The 16480-nt window shown below is 39.3% G+C and overlaps 1 protein-coding gene across 4 annotated transcripts in view; it reads left to right on the top strand.

Annotated features, from left to right (window-relative positions):
• Positions 1-3540: 3540 nt before the first annotated feature.
• Positions 3541-16480, top strand: part of LOC138741654 (short transient receptor potential channel 5-like) — a 49406-nt gene continuing 36466 nt past the window's right edge. For all 4 annotated transcript variants that reach the window (XM_069895998.1, XM_069895997.1, XM_069895995.1 and 1 more), the window contains exon 1: positions 3541-3918. In XM_069895998.1, the coding sequence (XP_069752099.1) occupies positions 3541-3918 (378 nt within the window). The remainder of the gene's footprint in view (positions 3919-16480) is intronic.

Below are 16480 nucleotides of genomic sequence, written 5' to 3'. Positions count from 1 at the left end.
TGGTGAGGCCACACTTAGAGTATTGTGTTCAGTTCTGGTCACCTCATTATAGGAAGGATGTGGAAGCAATAGAGGGTGCAGAGGAGATTTACCAGGATGTTGCTTGGATTTGAAAATGAGTCTTATGAGGCAAGGCTAACAGAGCTGGGACTTCTTTTCTTTGAGAACAGAAGGATGAGAGGTGACTTAAAAAAGGTCTACAAGATTTTAAGGGGCATAGATAGGGTGGACAAGCCAGTGCCTGTTTCCCTGGGCAGGAATAGCAAACAGCAGAGGGCATATGTACAAAGTGAAGGGAGGGAAGTGTAGGGGAGACATTATGGGTAAGTTTCTTTCTTTCTTTCTTTCTATTTATTTACCTATTTATCTATCTATCTAATTATTTATCTATCTATTTATTTATTTAATAAACGCAGAGTTGTGAGTACCTGAAATGCCAATTCAAGTTCATGTAATATCAGCAAAAAGCTGAGTTCACTGAATGCTGCAAAGTGGGTACAGTTCTGACAACATCAGTCAGTGCTGTAGCACTAAAGAATTGTGCACCTGGAATAGATGTGACTCTAGTTAGATTGTTTCACCACCCACAACATGAGCATGTAGCTGAGAAATTGATATTGCCCAGGTAATTCCTGTTCACATTATGCAGGAGAAATCCAATCTAATAACTCAACTTTTAATCAATGGCAAAATGATAGAAGTAATTTTCGACATCACCATCAAACAACAATTACTTACTCTTAATCCCCTTGTTCAGGCTCTGTTTGGTTCTAGCAGGGCCAAGGGCTACTGTTCTCTTTGCAGAATGGGACAAACAAGCTGAATTCCAGAGCAGAGGCTCGATTAAACATTTTCTCCAATTAAAAATAACAATGCTTAATCAAGCACTAAATTAAGGAACTGACAAAATTGAAGTCAGTGAGCATTTTCTTCCTTGGAGGGAGTTAGGCCTAACACCAAGGAAGATGCTTGTGGTTATTAAAGGCCAATCTTCTTTGTCCCATAACATGAATTGGTTCATCAGTGATCTTCCTTCATCAGTAGGACTGAAGGGAATATTTGTTGATTGCCCCATCATGTTCACATTCCTCAGATGAAGGATCCATCCAGGGATCAAGACCTGATTAATATTCAGATGAGGGTTGATGTGCAGCAGTAACATTCAGAGACAAGAAACAAGTGCCAGCCGATTGAATCCCCATCAGTGATCAGAAGCTCAGCTGAGCGCTGGATAGAAGAGCAGATCAGATGATGAAAGATATTCAGCACCACCCTTGAGTATCCAAACCTTTCCCACAACCTTGAAGGCATGGCAGACAGAATACCTGCCGTTCGCCCCATCAAAACGCAAGATACTTGGCAAATGCAAGACGAAGAAGTCCATTTGATTGCCATCCAGTCCATTATCATAAACATTCACTCCCTTCCCAGCTGCAATCCCTGGCCACAAAGTTTACCAAACACAAAATGTGCTGCAGGATTCCTCAAGAGCATCTCCCAAACTTGTGGCTTCTACCGCAATTCAAAAAACATTGGCGCTGCTGTAATGGCAGAGCTGCCACTGGTGCAGACCCGCAGAGAGCAGAGTCACAGTACCCACACTCCCATCCAAACCCATGGGGTCCTACTGCCCAGTCCAAATGCTGATGGCTCTGTACACCCTTTAAACAGTCTGTCAAAGGAGGTGAGCGTGGTGTCTGGGCCCAAGATGGCAGTGCCTGTGTTCGGCAGTGGCCATGAGAGGTTGCAGACTCCATAGGAATAGCGGACTGCTTCAGGGCACCAGGAACCGGAAGAACACCCCCGATGAGAAGGAGACCCTAAGGATGGTGACCATGGTTGAGAACCAGCAAGGGGCTTTTCAACTGAAGGACACCCACAAGCCTTTGATGACTTGTGGAGAAACCCACACAGGCTGGGGGCTGCTGGCGACTGGAGGTCAAAGGACTCACTCCAGGCTGCATGCTACTGGAGACTGGTGCATGAGAACCAGGTGTCAGAACGGGGATTTGAGAGGATGCTAAGGGCAAGAAGGGCACCTGAAGGGCCCTGGTTGATGAAGGCTTATGCGTGATGGCCGGAGGTTTGGATCTTGGTTTCGATTGATGATAGTCTGAACTGAATTGGAGTCTTGTGCAGCTGCAGAGACTGCAGAAGCTCTCAGGGCGAATCTACAGACACCCGGTAAATCTTGGTGGGGGGTGGGGGGGACTCCCTTTTGCTTCTCTTTCTCTGACTGTAAGGGGCGCCAGGCAAATTTATGTCTCACAGAATTCTAAACTTGATTATGACATTTTATTGCCTCCTCTTTTCATCCAGGCTGATTATAGTTTATATCATCTCAATTAAGTCTCTCCTCACTTATGCCTTGTCTAATTAGGAATGCATGATGTTAGTAATTGTAACCCAAGTGGTACATCAAAGACCAGAGAGGAGGTGGAGAACCCTGACAAAGTAAAACTGTGCTTGCCGAGACTAACAATCTCAGGGAAGGCTCTCTCCGAGCAGCTGAGTAGAGGCAGAATCAAGGATGGACCCTTGGAGAACTTTTGTTACAACGGTATAAGAGCAGAAAATGATGCTATTGGACAATCATTTGCTTTCTAATTTTCTAATTGTAATAAATATGCTTCATTTACAACCCATCCCTTGGAAAATCACATATAAGAAAAGAATGAGAATTTTTGTTATTGTCGTCGTAAACAGTGCCAAGAAAATGACTGGTATGAGCCGATGAGACTCAAAAGGTATGGGCAGTCATCACCTTTCATGACCTCGGGCATCGTAAACGCGGCCTTTAAGTTAGGACCTTCTAATCTAAAATGTAGTTAACGTTATAGTGCAGGAAAAGCACTTTAACACCGAGCTAAGCTACATGCCAAGGTAATCTGTTGTAGTGACAAAGTTTGCATTACATTTTTTTCCTCGACAACAGCTAACAATTCTATTAAACTCCTCAGATTGAAGTCAAATGTGTTTATGGAGCAGAGACCAGTGGAAAATATGGAAAGGTGAAAAGGGAAAAGCTTGCAATGGACCAAATGCTCATTGAAAGAGGGGTAGGCTAGGAATGTGTCAACGGTGGCGAGCAACGAATAACCATGCATTAGACTCATGATATTCAATTAAAATTGATGGGAAGTATTTCTGATACAAGCCGGCTGAGAAAAAGAGCCACAAGGGAGGGATTCAGAGATGGAATTTGAAAATGCAGCTTTTAAGTAAATATCAAGAATACCAGGTATATGCGGGGGAAGTTATAGGTTTCACCCTATTTTTCTGTTTATTTTCTTCTTATTCCCTTCATAATTCCCTGGCCATAATGACAGAACTGTAGCTTATTTACCTCAACAAACAGAACAAGCACTCCTCCAAAGCAAATCAGCAAATACAGCTCTTCTAATAAAAGATGTTTTCCAGTGTGCAAAGAGCCACTTTTGAATCAATTCTGATCTAAACTAAGTTAAGCTTCCAGAATTTTCTCTCTCTCTCTCTCTCTTTCTCTCGTTTTAAAACAGGATCCATGTGGCACAATGAACAATGGCCCAGCTGTACTACAAAAAAGCCAACTATTCTCCATACATAGACCGGATTCCATTGCAGATAGTGCGTGCAGAGAATGAGTTATCGCTTGAGGAAAAGGCCTACCTGAATGCAGTGGAAAAGGGCGATTATGCCAGTGTGAAGCAAGCTCTGGAAGAAGCTGAAATTTACTTTAATATCAATATCAATTGCACAGATCCTCTGGGACGCAGCGCACTGCTCATCGCCATTGAGAATGAAAATTTAGAGATCATGGAGCTGCTCCTGAGTTTCAGTGTGTATGTGGGGGACGCTTTGCTTTATGCAATACGGAAGGAGGTTGTTGGAGCTGTCGAGCTTCTGCTGCATTACAGGAAGCCAAGTGGAGAAAAGCAGGTAATTGATTCACTTAATATTGGTGTCAGTACGTTTGAATGTTTGATCCCTGCTGAACGTCACTGATAGGTTTCAGATTGAACATCAGGGTCTTTACTTGTGACTGAGCTACAATTCATTCTCACAATGGGAGGATATTCCATTGTGTCTCTTGCCAATCATTTTGTCTCTTGTGGAACAGAGTAACTGGGGAGCACATGCCTTAAATAAATAAAGAAGAGACAAGTGAGTGAAGTAAAGTTGAACCTTCCATGAGGTGTACAGTGGGGGTCAAAGGGGTGCAGCGTCCCCATTTGGAAATTTTCTGAAAATTTACACACAAAATTACCAGTTTCATTGCATTTCAAAGTAAAAATGGACATTACAAAACGGACTATAAATAATGTATAGTAATAACAATTTTATTTTTATTGACTTTAAAAATGTTTATCCTCACAGTAATTTGTCAATTTATTCTTTTCCTTCTCCATGCCTTTTTGTTACCTTCATGGTGTGTTTGCTGCTTTATTCCACATTTTTCTTGACTTTTAAACAAATGCTGGCTAATGCCAATTGCAGACACCTCCCCACTGAGGCCCTGATCCTGCCAGGAGCCTGAGATTCCCACTCCTGCCCGGGAGCCCGAGGTCCGCTGCTGCTCCGGCCGGGAGCCCGAGGTTCATTGGTGCCCACCAGGACCCTGAGGTCCGCTGGTGCCGCCAGGAGCCCGAGGTCTGCTGCACTTCTGCTCAAAGGTAGCAGTGAGAAGATTGATGGGACCCAATCTGATCTCCTGAAGATGGAAATCATTCAAAAACATGGAAAATTCACGTGCCCAAAAGACAGAAAATTCTAAAAAATAAATCAGCAGGTCAGGCAGCATCTGGGAACAATCCTTCGCCAGAACTAGGAAGAGGAAAGATGCGCTAGATTTAAATAGGAGAGAAGGTGGAACAGGATGATTAAAACAAAGAATGTCAGCTATGGGACAAGTTGAAGCGGCTCAATGGAATTGTCACCAGAACATTTGGCCTCTTGGTCTGCGCATTTTGTTTCCAAATATGCAAATTAGGTGTGGTGGAGTCCAACTTAACTATCAAAGAATCCTAAAATTGTACAGTAGGACATTGAGCATTGGACCCAGAACAATAATTATGAACCGAAACTGATTAATAAGTAAGCTAAATGTGCAACAGAAACTAAAACCTTTTCTACTCGATCTCTGGGAAAAGATCTCACTAGCGCTATTACGAATTAATCGACAACTCCCCACCCCCTCACCCACCATTAGTACTAACATAGGAACAGCAATGGAAGATTTTCCAGACAGTGGTAAATTCAAAATAATAGTTTTTAATTAAACTATTAACCACATAACAATTCTCACTTCACTCTGAACTTAGTTAAATCCACTATGCACGAATGTGATTGTATAAATGTATGTGTGTATTAAAGACCAAACTATTTCAGTTTAAGTTTAGTTAGTTTTAAGGCTCAGTATTTTAAAGCCATATTGAACATGAAGGTCTATTAAATTGTAGATCAGAAGTGACTACAAAACATCAAGCTCTTCTAAATTTTTGCTTGAAGCAAAGTTTGGTCCGTAGACTGTTCAGACTCACAAATCTTGTAGAGCTATTTTTTCCAGGAGGAAACTTCTTAAACTCTCACAATGGTGATCTTCAACTCCCTCTTAGCTTCTTAAGAGTTCTGGTGTTTCTTTCACCAATGAGGCGGCACCCTTTTATTTCTTAAAGGAGCTGTTAGGTAAAATTCGAAAGGGAGACCACGTCTTATTTTGGTCGCCCTCTTTTGTTAGGAGTCACATAACAGCACCTATTCTGGTTACTGTAATTCAACCCTTGGCTTCACAAGGGTATAAAACCGGCGTTCCAGCTACTGCGATATAGTACAGACCAATATCTCCTTCTCTTTCTAGGGATTACTGTTTTACTCCTGTGTCTGCCACAGGGTCTTGACTCCTCAACTCCTGCCGTCTTCTGATTCAAAAATGTCTGAATTTGACAATATATTTCTCCAAATTATGTAACATTTACATAATCAGAGGTCAGTTCCAATTATTTGAAATCATGTGACCATTTACTGGAATCTTTACTTGCTGCTAGCAACAGTTTATTGGAAATCATGTGATCTTCATACCTCTGGCTTGTAGACGTCATGACTGAAAAATGACATCACTTCCGAATGTATTGTATGGGGGTATGTGTAACCTGTTCCAAACCCACTACGTTACTTCAGACATATTCATAAGAAATATAGCTTAACCTTAACTTAGTGTTAATATTAACACAGATCCATTATCAAGCAAACACAGAATTTTTAACCTTTAACTACCTTCTCATTTTAATGGTACCTGGGGATGGCCAGGCAGAAGAAGGGTCCAAAGAGCACCTGCAAAAATTAATCAGAGCCAAAAATAGTCCTTTGAGAATGCAATGGTATGAGGCTGGAAAGTGTAGAGACAAAAACATGTGCAGGGAAAAACAGACTTGAAATAAAAAGAGTTATAGGTGTTAGATACATTGAAAGAGCTTAATGTAAGAGAATGCTTCTTTGCAAAAATGATCCTGTGGGGGTGGGTGGGGGGTGGTGGTTATAGAGGATTCTTGTGTCAAGGCAAATACACCTCATTACGAGCAGGATCACTTAACATACAAGCTGCCAAAGGCTGAAACCAGAAGAAATAAATGATTGTGAGTCATTATTAATTAAAACATTTCTGCATTCTGCTCTGCAAGACAAAAAAAAAATGTTGGACTGTAACATTCATGGATGATTGGCTTCCCAGAAAACATTAAAACAGGATATATTATTGAGTGTGAAGTAATAATATTAAAACTCAAGGAAACCAAGACATACGTTTGAAATTTTTCTAATGGTCTGGCCTTATTTCTAAAATACCAAATTGGAAGAGAGAAGTTGATGAGGTTCTATGTTGTGGCATTTTCATTCAATGAGCCAAGAAGATGTTGATATAAGAATTTAACTTATTAGATGGCAATGGGCCATATGATTCCCAGTTAACACAGCACATAGAAGTTTGTCAACACATAATCCTATGGTTCTAGATATTTGGTGTGATCAACAAAATCATCTTTACCTAAGCTTATGGAGAAGCCTGCTGGTCTTTACATGATCCCTTGATGCTGCGATTCTCGGAGAGAAACTTGCCCTTAGAGGTTCAAATGGCACAAGGGAGGCACAGTAAGATTAAGGAACAGAATTGGCATGAGAACTCCAAAGCAGAACTGATACACAGAAATCACAGCTTCTTGATTTGTTTTACAACATGTATGGCATCTGTTCAGAGAACCAACAGAGTTTGCATTCTAAATGCTCAGATTTGCAAAGAAAATGCAAATTTCCTGCATAATTCCCCCTTCTGGGCATAAGACCAAGTTATGGAGTTAACTTTAATTTTTGGAATCAAGATGTCCAGAAGAGAATTGTCTCTAGCTAAAAGAGATAAATATTGGTAACGATTAATTAATGAATTTCAGTTCAGAAATAAAGTATTCGGCTGGCTAAAAGGATTAGGAAAGAAGCGGATGTTCCTATCCAGAGAAAGGTTGTAAGAAATCATTAGCTAACAACCTCTGATTTTTTTCTTACATTAATTCAAAATTCAAGGTCAGTGGACATATGAATCAGCATTGATATTTGCCAAATATTTTATAGTATTTTTCCAGTCCTTACTGACAGAATCTCACTGACAGAAAATTGATCTTTTTCCACCCCTGTTACAAATATTGATGGAAGCTGTTCACAGTATTAGCAAAATTCAGAGCTTTGGCTTCATCTTCATAATACCAGCAACATGTCGATCCCTGTTAAACATTGAGAGGCAGATTGCAGTTGGATTTATACCTCTCTGAACCGCTGCCAGTGGCTCTCAGGTTGGTCTCAGGCAGAGGGGGAGGAGAACAGTAATGGCAGCAAAAGCACAGTTAGATTCAAAGATAGTTAATAAAGAGATAGTAGGCCCCTTTTAAACAAACACAGGTTACTCAAATGGTAGTATGAGTAGCTGCCAGAAAAAAAAATATATATAGAGGCAGGAACATTGCTGCAAAATGACATTAAATCCTTCAAGTGAAAATGAACATATAAACATATCAACAAATCGATCAGAGGAACCTGCAGAACCAAAGAAAAATACATTGCATAGGCCAAAAATAATTCTTTGATCTTGCAATTGCATGAGGAATGAGTAGAATCGAAAACATGAAGAAATAACTTTTCTCTTGTTAAAAACAAATGAGGTGGATGTACCAGAGGAATTTAAAGCAAAAGAATGCTTTCCTGTAACATCTGTAATGAGGAGTTGAGTACCAGGGCAGATGCGAGCAGAATAACGTACATTCAAGCTGCCAAAGTTTGCAACAAGAAAGAGAAGACTTTAAATCTCTTCAATTTGCAGCTGTCATCTCGATCATAAAAATAATGTGAGAATGACAGGAGATGGGTGTCAGTGGAAACATAATATGCCATTGAGTGAGAAGTAGGATTTTAAAAACTCAAGGAAGTGGAAGACCACATGTGAGATTTTTCTGGATGTCTGCCCTTTTAAATTGTCAATAGAGGAAGTAATTTACATTTGATTCTGTGAACACTGAAGTCTTGAACACTTGCCCACCTTTTTAAAAAATAATCTGGTAAATAGCTATAGGATTTTTTTTTTGGATTAATAATCCTGATAAGATCTCACAGGATGGACACTAGTTTTGTCAATATAAAATCCTTCAGTAAGGTCAGCTCTGATTGAGTTTGCACGCTCAACCCCTTCATCTTCAGAATAATGTTGGCTGGATACTACTTCAACTTAACAAAGGCAGTGAGGTGATTTAATGAGATTGCTCAAGAATTCAAATGCCATGAGTCAGATTTCAAGGAAGGAATAGAATGAATCTCATGGTTTACTGTTATGCCAAAATAGTAAGGTTGGAGTTTTCTGCCCCTGTCATTTAAGACACGTTTTCTGATGAATAAACAAATTTTGCATTTTAAAGGCTTGGATTTGCAAAGAAAGTGCACGTTTCATGTCTGTCGGATTGTTCAAAATTGAGTCTTTGGTCTGAACTCTATGATACCAGCAAGCTGTTCAGTTTTCCGCTATCCTACGCCAATCTGAACAACTCATAACAGTCCCTGGAACCCAGGCAGAAGCAGTGGGGAACTATTGTGGTAATAAATGCATAGCTACAGTAGATTTACAGAAGGGTTTTAAACAATATTGGTTAACAACTATGTGATCCAATGGCTCTTTAAGAGCTATCAAGGACATTGGGAACATTGCCCAAGGCAGGATTACATTAAACCCTTGGAATCCAGAACATGCTGCAATTTGCAGTGAAACCATCACTGTTCTTTTAAAAGTAATCTTAGATCTGCTTCTCAAAAAAGTTTCAGAAGAAAGAACCAACAAAGGATATTCACTTGCTTGATTACATTTTCATTTATTTGCAGATTATTCATGTCATTGATCAAAGTCACTTTGTTTTATTTTCCTTGATTGCCATGAGGAGGTGTTAGTGGGCTGTCTTCATGAACTAGTGTCATTCTGTATCATGGCTTGATGCAATTGAATATTCTTTTACTGGCATTTTTGAAGACAGTTAAAATTCAATTATGTTGGAGTCAAATATATGTTTCTTGTACTTTGATGTCTTCTGTAATAATTGTTTTTAACCAGTTAATCTTTTCAATTTTTTAAATTGAATTCAAATTCTCAGACTGTATCAGTGAGATCCACACATCTGGACCTCAAATCGAGTAACTTGAATGAAAAGAAAATCAAAAGTAAAGGCATAACACACAATTACCAGTGAGAGTCCCATATTACTTTATTCATTATAATCTGAGCTATTACATGTGAATAAGGATTACAAGTCATTCTGTGGAGCAACATCATCCAATGCATCTCTGTTAGTTATTTACAATAAGACCTGACAGAATGTGTTTATAATTTTCCTGTAAAAAGGGAGGAACACTTTGTAAACATATATTTGGACGCAACAACTAGTCAGATTTCTACTGCTCTAAATTAGTGTAAGGAATTTAAATCTTCATCCACTAATTTCATTCCAATTATTTTTGGTTTCCTTCTAAACCCATGTGAGTTCTTTCACGGTGCAAATTTTTATCATATATCTATCCCTAATTCAAGTTTTTTTGTGAATCACCTGAACTCCTTGACCGCCAATAAGTTGTCTTCTGCAAAATGAATCATTTCAAGGCTATGATCCTATCTTGTTTGACTTAATGTCATCAAGAACTCTTCCCAAGCTACAACATTGACATGAGCTATTCATTTTGTTTCTATAATGTCCGACCTCCTAAGGTTAGGGAGTTCCACATCTATAATAAATTACAAAATTCTCAATTATTCCAAGGAAAAATGGCTCTAGCAGATTTTGAGTAAACAGAGGGGAGCCGTTTATTGACCTGCATATTCCAGACTTCATTACTCAACAAATCATCTTCAATATGTTTGCAAAGCAGTGAGCAGGACTACAGCAATGGCAACAAATGATGCATCACTAATGAGCAATACAAAGAATGTATTAAAGCTTTGCAGTTGATAACTACTCACAGTATTGAAGACCAAGTGTTGATGCAACATATTTTCTCATGACAGACGGCAGTACAATTCACAGTTCCCATTCTGAGGAGAAGGATCAATGAAATGAGCCTAATCTTCATGCAAATGTTCTACTCTTATTAATTAGCTATTAATTAACTTCTAGATAATGTTGATTAAGAAGGTGACAATAAATAATTCAATTTAGTTCTATTCAAACCTTTTGATTTACCAAATAAAGAGTTGTTAGCATAAATAATACAAATTAACATCAAACAAATTGTGCTCAGTAAGTACATGAACTAATTAAGCATAAGAAATTATGGAGAAAAGGACTTCTGGGTTATAGTCTTCATTCTTTCCACAGATGAAGCACAATCACATCTGTTAGAAACCTCCATCAAAAGATCTGTGTGCACTTACGAAACATCACAATTTTTCTCACCACAACTGTGAATACTGATTCATCTATCCTTTTGTGTTCTTTTCTCTTTTTCTGTTTTGAAATACCCTGACAATTTAATTTGTCAGGGTGTATCTGTGTGGCTGCAACAAGTAAGAATTTTGATGGATCTGTCCATTTTTGACAATGAGTTTATTGTTATACACATTGTCCAATGTACATAGGCCTGAAATCCTTACTTGCTGCAGCCAAACAAGTGCCTATAAAAACAAACCATAATAGTGAACATTGAATGAAATTAGAAGAGACAATCAATATGTAAGATAGATAACAAATATTCACAGTAATCCTCGTGCAAAATAGTGACTTGCTGTAATGCAGGCAGTCCATGATGAGTGCACCAAAACGAGGTTCAAGAATCTGATAATTATTGGAAAGAAATTGTTTGATCCTCGAGGGGCTGGTTTTTAGGCCTGAAGGTAGCAGAGAAGTGGTTGTGACCAGGAAGATGGGAGTCTTTCTTGAGGCAGCTCCTCATATAGATGTCTGCAATGGATCAGAGCCTGTGATTGACCTGGCTATATTTGTTACTTTCTTATGTACATGACAATGAATAATCAATTTATTAACTATCTGCTGAAAAATTCTATAACATTTACTCTATTCCCCGAGATAAAGACTATTTAGAAAACACCTTGGTACCCAATATTGGTCAGTTGATTTACACTAACAACATTTCCATTGTTCTGACCACACAGGTACCATGGTCCTTCAAACATTTAATAATCCAAGTTTGTACATAAACTCTCTTTGCAACCAGGCATTAATTTAACCCAGTTCTGCACATTCATCTCGAGTTTGCTAAATTCTATCCATAAGTTTGGTTATCCAAAATTCTGCTGTTCATTTCATAACTCACACCAAATTCTGTTCATTCATTAGACCTGCTGATCTAGATCACAGTTTTCAAATCTTCTGTTTTCAAGACCCTCTATGATTTTGTCTGACCATACAAATCTTTGAAGTATCTCCACTCCACTTATTTTGACTTTTCAGATATAACCAGCTGTACCTCTACATGCATTTCTCCAATTTCCTCTTTAAAATTTTTCTAAGCAATAACCTATTTGATTAACAACATGTTCATCTCCTGTAATATCTCCAAATGTAGTTTGCTGTGAAATATTGTGATTTTAGTACTTTAAAAGAGGGCATAGTAGAAGTTGTAGTTGAAGGAGTTAATTGGTACATCAGTTTGTCACGGACAAATCAAAATGCCACATTAAACCTATGGGGAAAATTCAGATTGTCCAAAATAGAAATACTCATGGTCTTGCTGAGGCTTATTCAAATAAACATAAAAACATAAAAAATATGAGCAGGAGTCGGCCATCTGACTGTCAAGCCTGCTCCGCCATTCAATAAGATCATGGCTGATCTGACGCTAGGCTCATCTCTACCCACCTGCCTTTTCCCCATATCCCTTGATTCCCTTACGACGTAGAAATCTATTCAACCTTGTCTTAAATATACTTACTGAGGTCACCTCCAGTGCTTCAATAGGCAGCAAATTCCATAGATTCACCACCCTCTCATTTCCATCCTAAATTTATTACCCTGAATTTTGAGGCTATGTTCCCTAGTTCTACCAATAGAAACAATTTACCTACTTCAATCTTATCTATGTCTTTTGTAACTTTATATGTTTCTATAAGGTCCCCTCTCATTTTTCTAAATTTAAGCAAGTACAGTCTCAGATGACTCAACTTCTCCTCATAAGTCAACCCCTCATCCCTGAAATCAACCTGGTGAACCTCCTCTGCACTGTCTCCAAACCTAGAACATCCTCAAGTAAAGAGACCAGAACTGCAAGCAGTACTCCAGATGGGGTCTCACCAGTACAGTTGCAACATAACCTCCCTGCTCTTAAATTTGATCCCTCTAACAATGAAGGTCAACATTCCATTTGCCTTCTTGATAGCCTGCTGTACCTGCAAACCAACCTTTTGCAATTCATGCACAAGCATTCCCAAGTCCTTCAGCATGGCAGCATGCTACATTTGCTTGCCATTTAAATAATTTTCTGATCCTTCATTCTTCCTTCCAAAGTGGGTAACCTCACATTTTCCAACATTGTACTCCATCTGCCACACTCTTGGCCACTCACTTAACCTATCTATATCTCTCTACGGACTCTCCGTATCCTCTGTACAATTTGCTTTTCAACTCAATTTAGTGTCACCACCAAACTTGGATACACAACATTCTGTCCCCTTTTCCCAGATCATTTACGTACACTGTGAACAATTGCTGGCCCAGCACCGACCCCTGCAGCATCCAACTCACCACCAATTGCCAGGCAGAAAAAGATCCCTGTGCTCCAACTCTCTGCTTTCTAATGGTTAACCAATTCATTATCCATGCTAATACATCACCTCCAATTCCATACATCCTTATCTTCTGTACAAAGTCTTTTGTGTGGCACCTTATTGAATGCCTTCTGAAAATCCAGGTAAAATATATCCGTCTACTCCCCTCTATCTACCGCACTCATTATATCCTCAAACTTCTCCAGTAAATTTGTCAAACAGGATCCGCCTTTGCTGAATCCATGCTGCATCTGCTTGATGGATCCATTGCCTCCCTAGTTCTTCTTTAATGATAGCTTCAAGCATTTTCCCAACTTTTTTCTTTTTTTGGCTTGGCTTCGCGGACGAAGATTTATGGAGGGGGTAAATGTCCACGTCAGCTGCAGGCTCGTTTGTGGCTGACAAGTCCGATGCGGGACAGGCAGACACGGTTGCAGGGGAAAATTGGTTGGTTGGGGTTGGGTGTTGGGTTTTTCCTCCTTTGTCTTTTGTCAGTGAGGTGGGCTCTGTGGTCTTCTTCAAAGGAGGTTGCTGCCCGCCGAACTGTGAGGCGCCAAGATGCACGGTTTGAGGCGATATCAGCCCTCTGGCGGTGGTCAATGTGGCAGGCACCAAGAGATTTCTTTAGGCAGTCCTTGTACCTCTTCTTTGGTGCACCTCTATCACGGTGGCCAGTGGAGAGCTCGCCATATAACACGATCTTGGGAAGGCAATGGTTCTCCATTCTGGAGACGTGACCCACCCAGCACAGCTGGATCTTCAGCAGCGTGGACTCGATGCTGTCGGCCTCTGCCATCTCGAGTACTTCGATGTTAGGGATGAAGGCGCTCCAATGAATGTTGAGGATGGAGCGGAGACAACGCTGGTGGAAGCATTCTAGGAGCCGTAGGTGATGCCGGTAGAGAACCCATGATTCGGAGCCGAACAGGAGTGTGGGTATGACAACGGCTCTGTATACGCTTATCTTTGTGAGGTTTTTCAGTTGGTTGTTTTTCCAGACTCTTCTGTGTAGTCTTACAAAGGCGCTATTTGCCTTGGCGAGTCTGTTGTTAAAATAACTGGCCTATAGTTCTCTGCCTTTTGTCTACATTTTTTTTCAATAGTGCCATGATATTTGGTGTCTTCCAATCCACCAGGACCTGCCCAGAGTCCAGAGAATTTTGGTAAATTATCACCAAAGCCTTGTCTATAACTTCTGCTACTTCTTTCAGAACCCTGGGATGCATTCCATCAAGGCTGGGAAATTATCTATTTTCTGATCATCAAGTTTTCTAAGTATGACCTCTTTAGTGATAGCAATTACATCCAGGTCCTCACCTTCCATCACATCCATAACATGCTCGACATGCCCTCCATCGTGAATACTGACACAAAATAGTCATTCAAAGCCTCGGCTATTTCTTCATTATCCAATATCAATTTTCCATTCTCATCTTCCAAGGGACTAATCTTCACTTTGTTTACCCTTTTGCACTTTATATAAATATAAAAACTTTTACTAACTGTTTTTATATTCTGTGCTAATATTTTTCTCCTAGTCTACTTTTACTTGCTTTTACTTCGTGGTCCTTTGTTGCTTCTTAAAGGTTCCCAATCTTCTTCTTTCCCACTGCTCTTGTCAACTTTGAACACACAAGCTTTTAGTTTGATGCTTTCCTCGATCTATTTAGTTATCCAAGGCTGGCTTCTCCCACCCTTGCTTTTAAATGGAATATACTTTTGTTGAGCACCATGAACAATCTCTGAAACTCCTCCACCGTTCCTTAAACATCCCTTCATATAGCCTGCATTCCCAGTCTACCCTAGCCAACTCCTTCCTCATCCCCTTGTAGTTTCCATCAATTAATAGTGAATTCTAACATCCCTTCATATAGCCTGCATTCCCAGTCTACCCTAGCCAACTCCTTCCTCATCCCCTTGTAGTTTCCATCAATTAATAATGAATTATAACATCCCTTCATATAGCCTGCATTCCCAGTCTACCCTAGCCAACTCCTTCCTCATCCCCTTGTAGTTTCCATCAATTAATAGTGAATTCTAACATCCCTTCATATAGCCTGCATTCCCAGTCTACCCTAGCCAACTCCTTCCTCATCCCCTTGTAGTTTCCATCAATTAATAATGAATTATAACATCCCTTCATATAGCCTGCATTCCCAGTCTACCCTAGCCAACTCCTTCCTCATCCCCTTGTAGTTTCCATCAACATAAAACTTTCAAGCATCCAGCTGGGTTAAACTTCTAGTTCACAGATGCAAAATGATCATCTGATAACCTTACCTTGTTGCCTTTTTTTTATGGTTTGTTAACAACAGGGAACAAATTGTAGCTACTTCATTTTTTTCCACTGAAAAAATTGATTTGGTTGTATCTCCCTAAACATATGCAAAGGGTGGCTTAGCCTGGCCATGAAGAGAATTAATTAGGAATATGACATATGGACGTTGCAACCTGCTGCTCAAATTTTCAAAATTAATTTTGAAAATGCAAGTATCTTCCCATTGTATCTTCCCATGCTAGCAAAAATGAAAACATTACAAATCTCGGGAATCGCTCTGGTGATAACTATTGCCAGCATTTCCACTTTCTCGTTGATTTATCTAGACTGCTTCCTTCATGCTCTTCTGTGAGCTTATCATCAATTTTTCCAATGATAGTATCTATCAAGACTTGGCAGGAGTTGATCTTTATCAGTAGGTGTCAAGAAAAGTTGATATGTCCCTCATACTCACAGATCAATGAAAAATATTTCCATCGTCAATAATGCAAATTGATAAGTATATCTATTATCAAATAAATCCTTTAAAGTTATCCATCCATCTGAGAAAGCCATGTTTGTATTTCTCATTTCATAATGTAACCACTCAATGAATATGATGACTTAAAGCAATTCAGATTTTTATTTGGATTTATGCATTTTCAATGTTTATATTTTGAGAGTTATATAAAATATTTAATGGTGTAAATGCTGCCATTATTCTGTTCAAATCTGAAAACTCAAATTTATAAAAATCAAAATAAATGCCTAAAAATAAACATTGATTCCATTATCTGAAATTTTTCAAAAGCATAACATTCTGCCAAGTATGACTTGTCATGTGAACTTTCTCATCAGAGATTCACAATTCAAGGACCCTGGTGGATGATTGCTCATGCTTTGTTACACAAGGACTGTAACAAACTACGATTGTATGCAGTCTTTTGGGTTTC

Source organism: Narcine bancroftii, chromosome 8, assembly GCF_036971445.1.
Source record: "Narcine bancroftii isolate sNarBan1 chromosome 8, sNarBan1.hap1, whole genome shotgun sequence".
NCBI classification, from domain to species: domain Eukaryota; kingdom Metazoa; phylum Chordata; class Chondrichthyes; order Torpediniformes; family Narcinidae; genus Narcine; species Narcine bancroftii.
The sequence above is the reverse complement of the archived record's forward strand: the minus strand, read 5'-3'. Positions and strand labels throughout refer to the sequence as shown.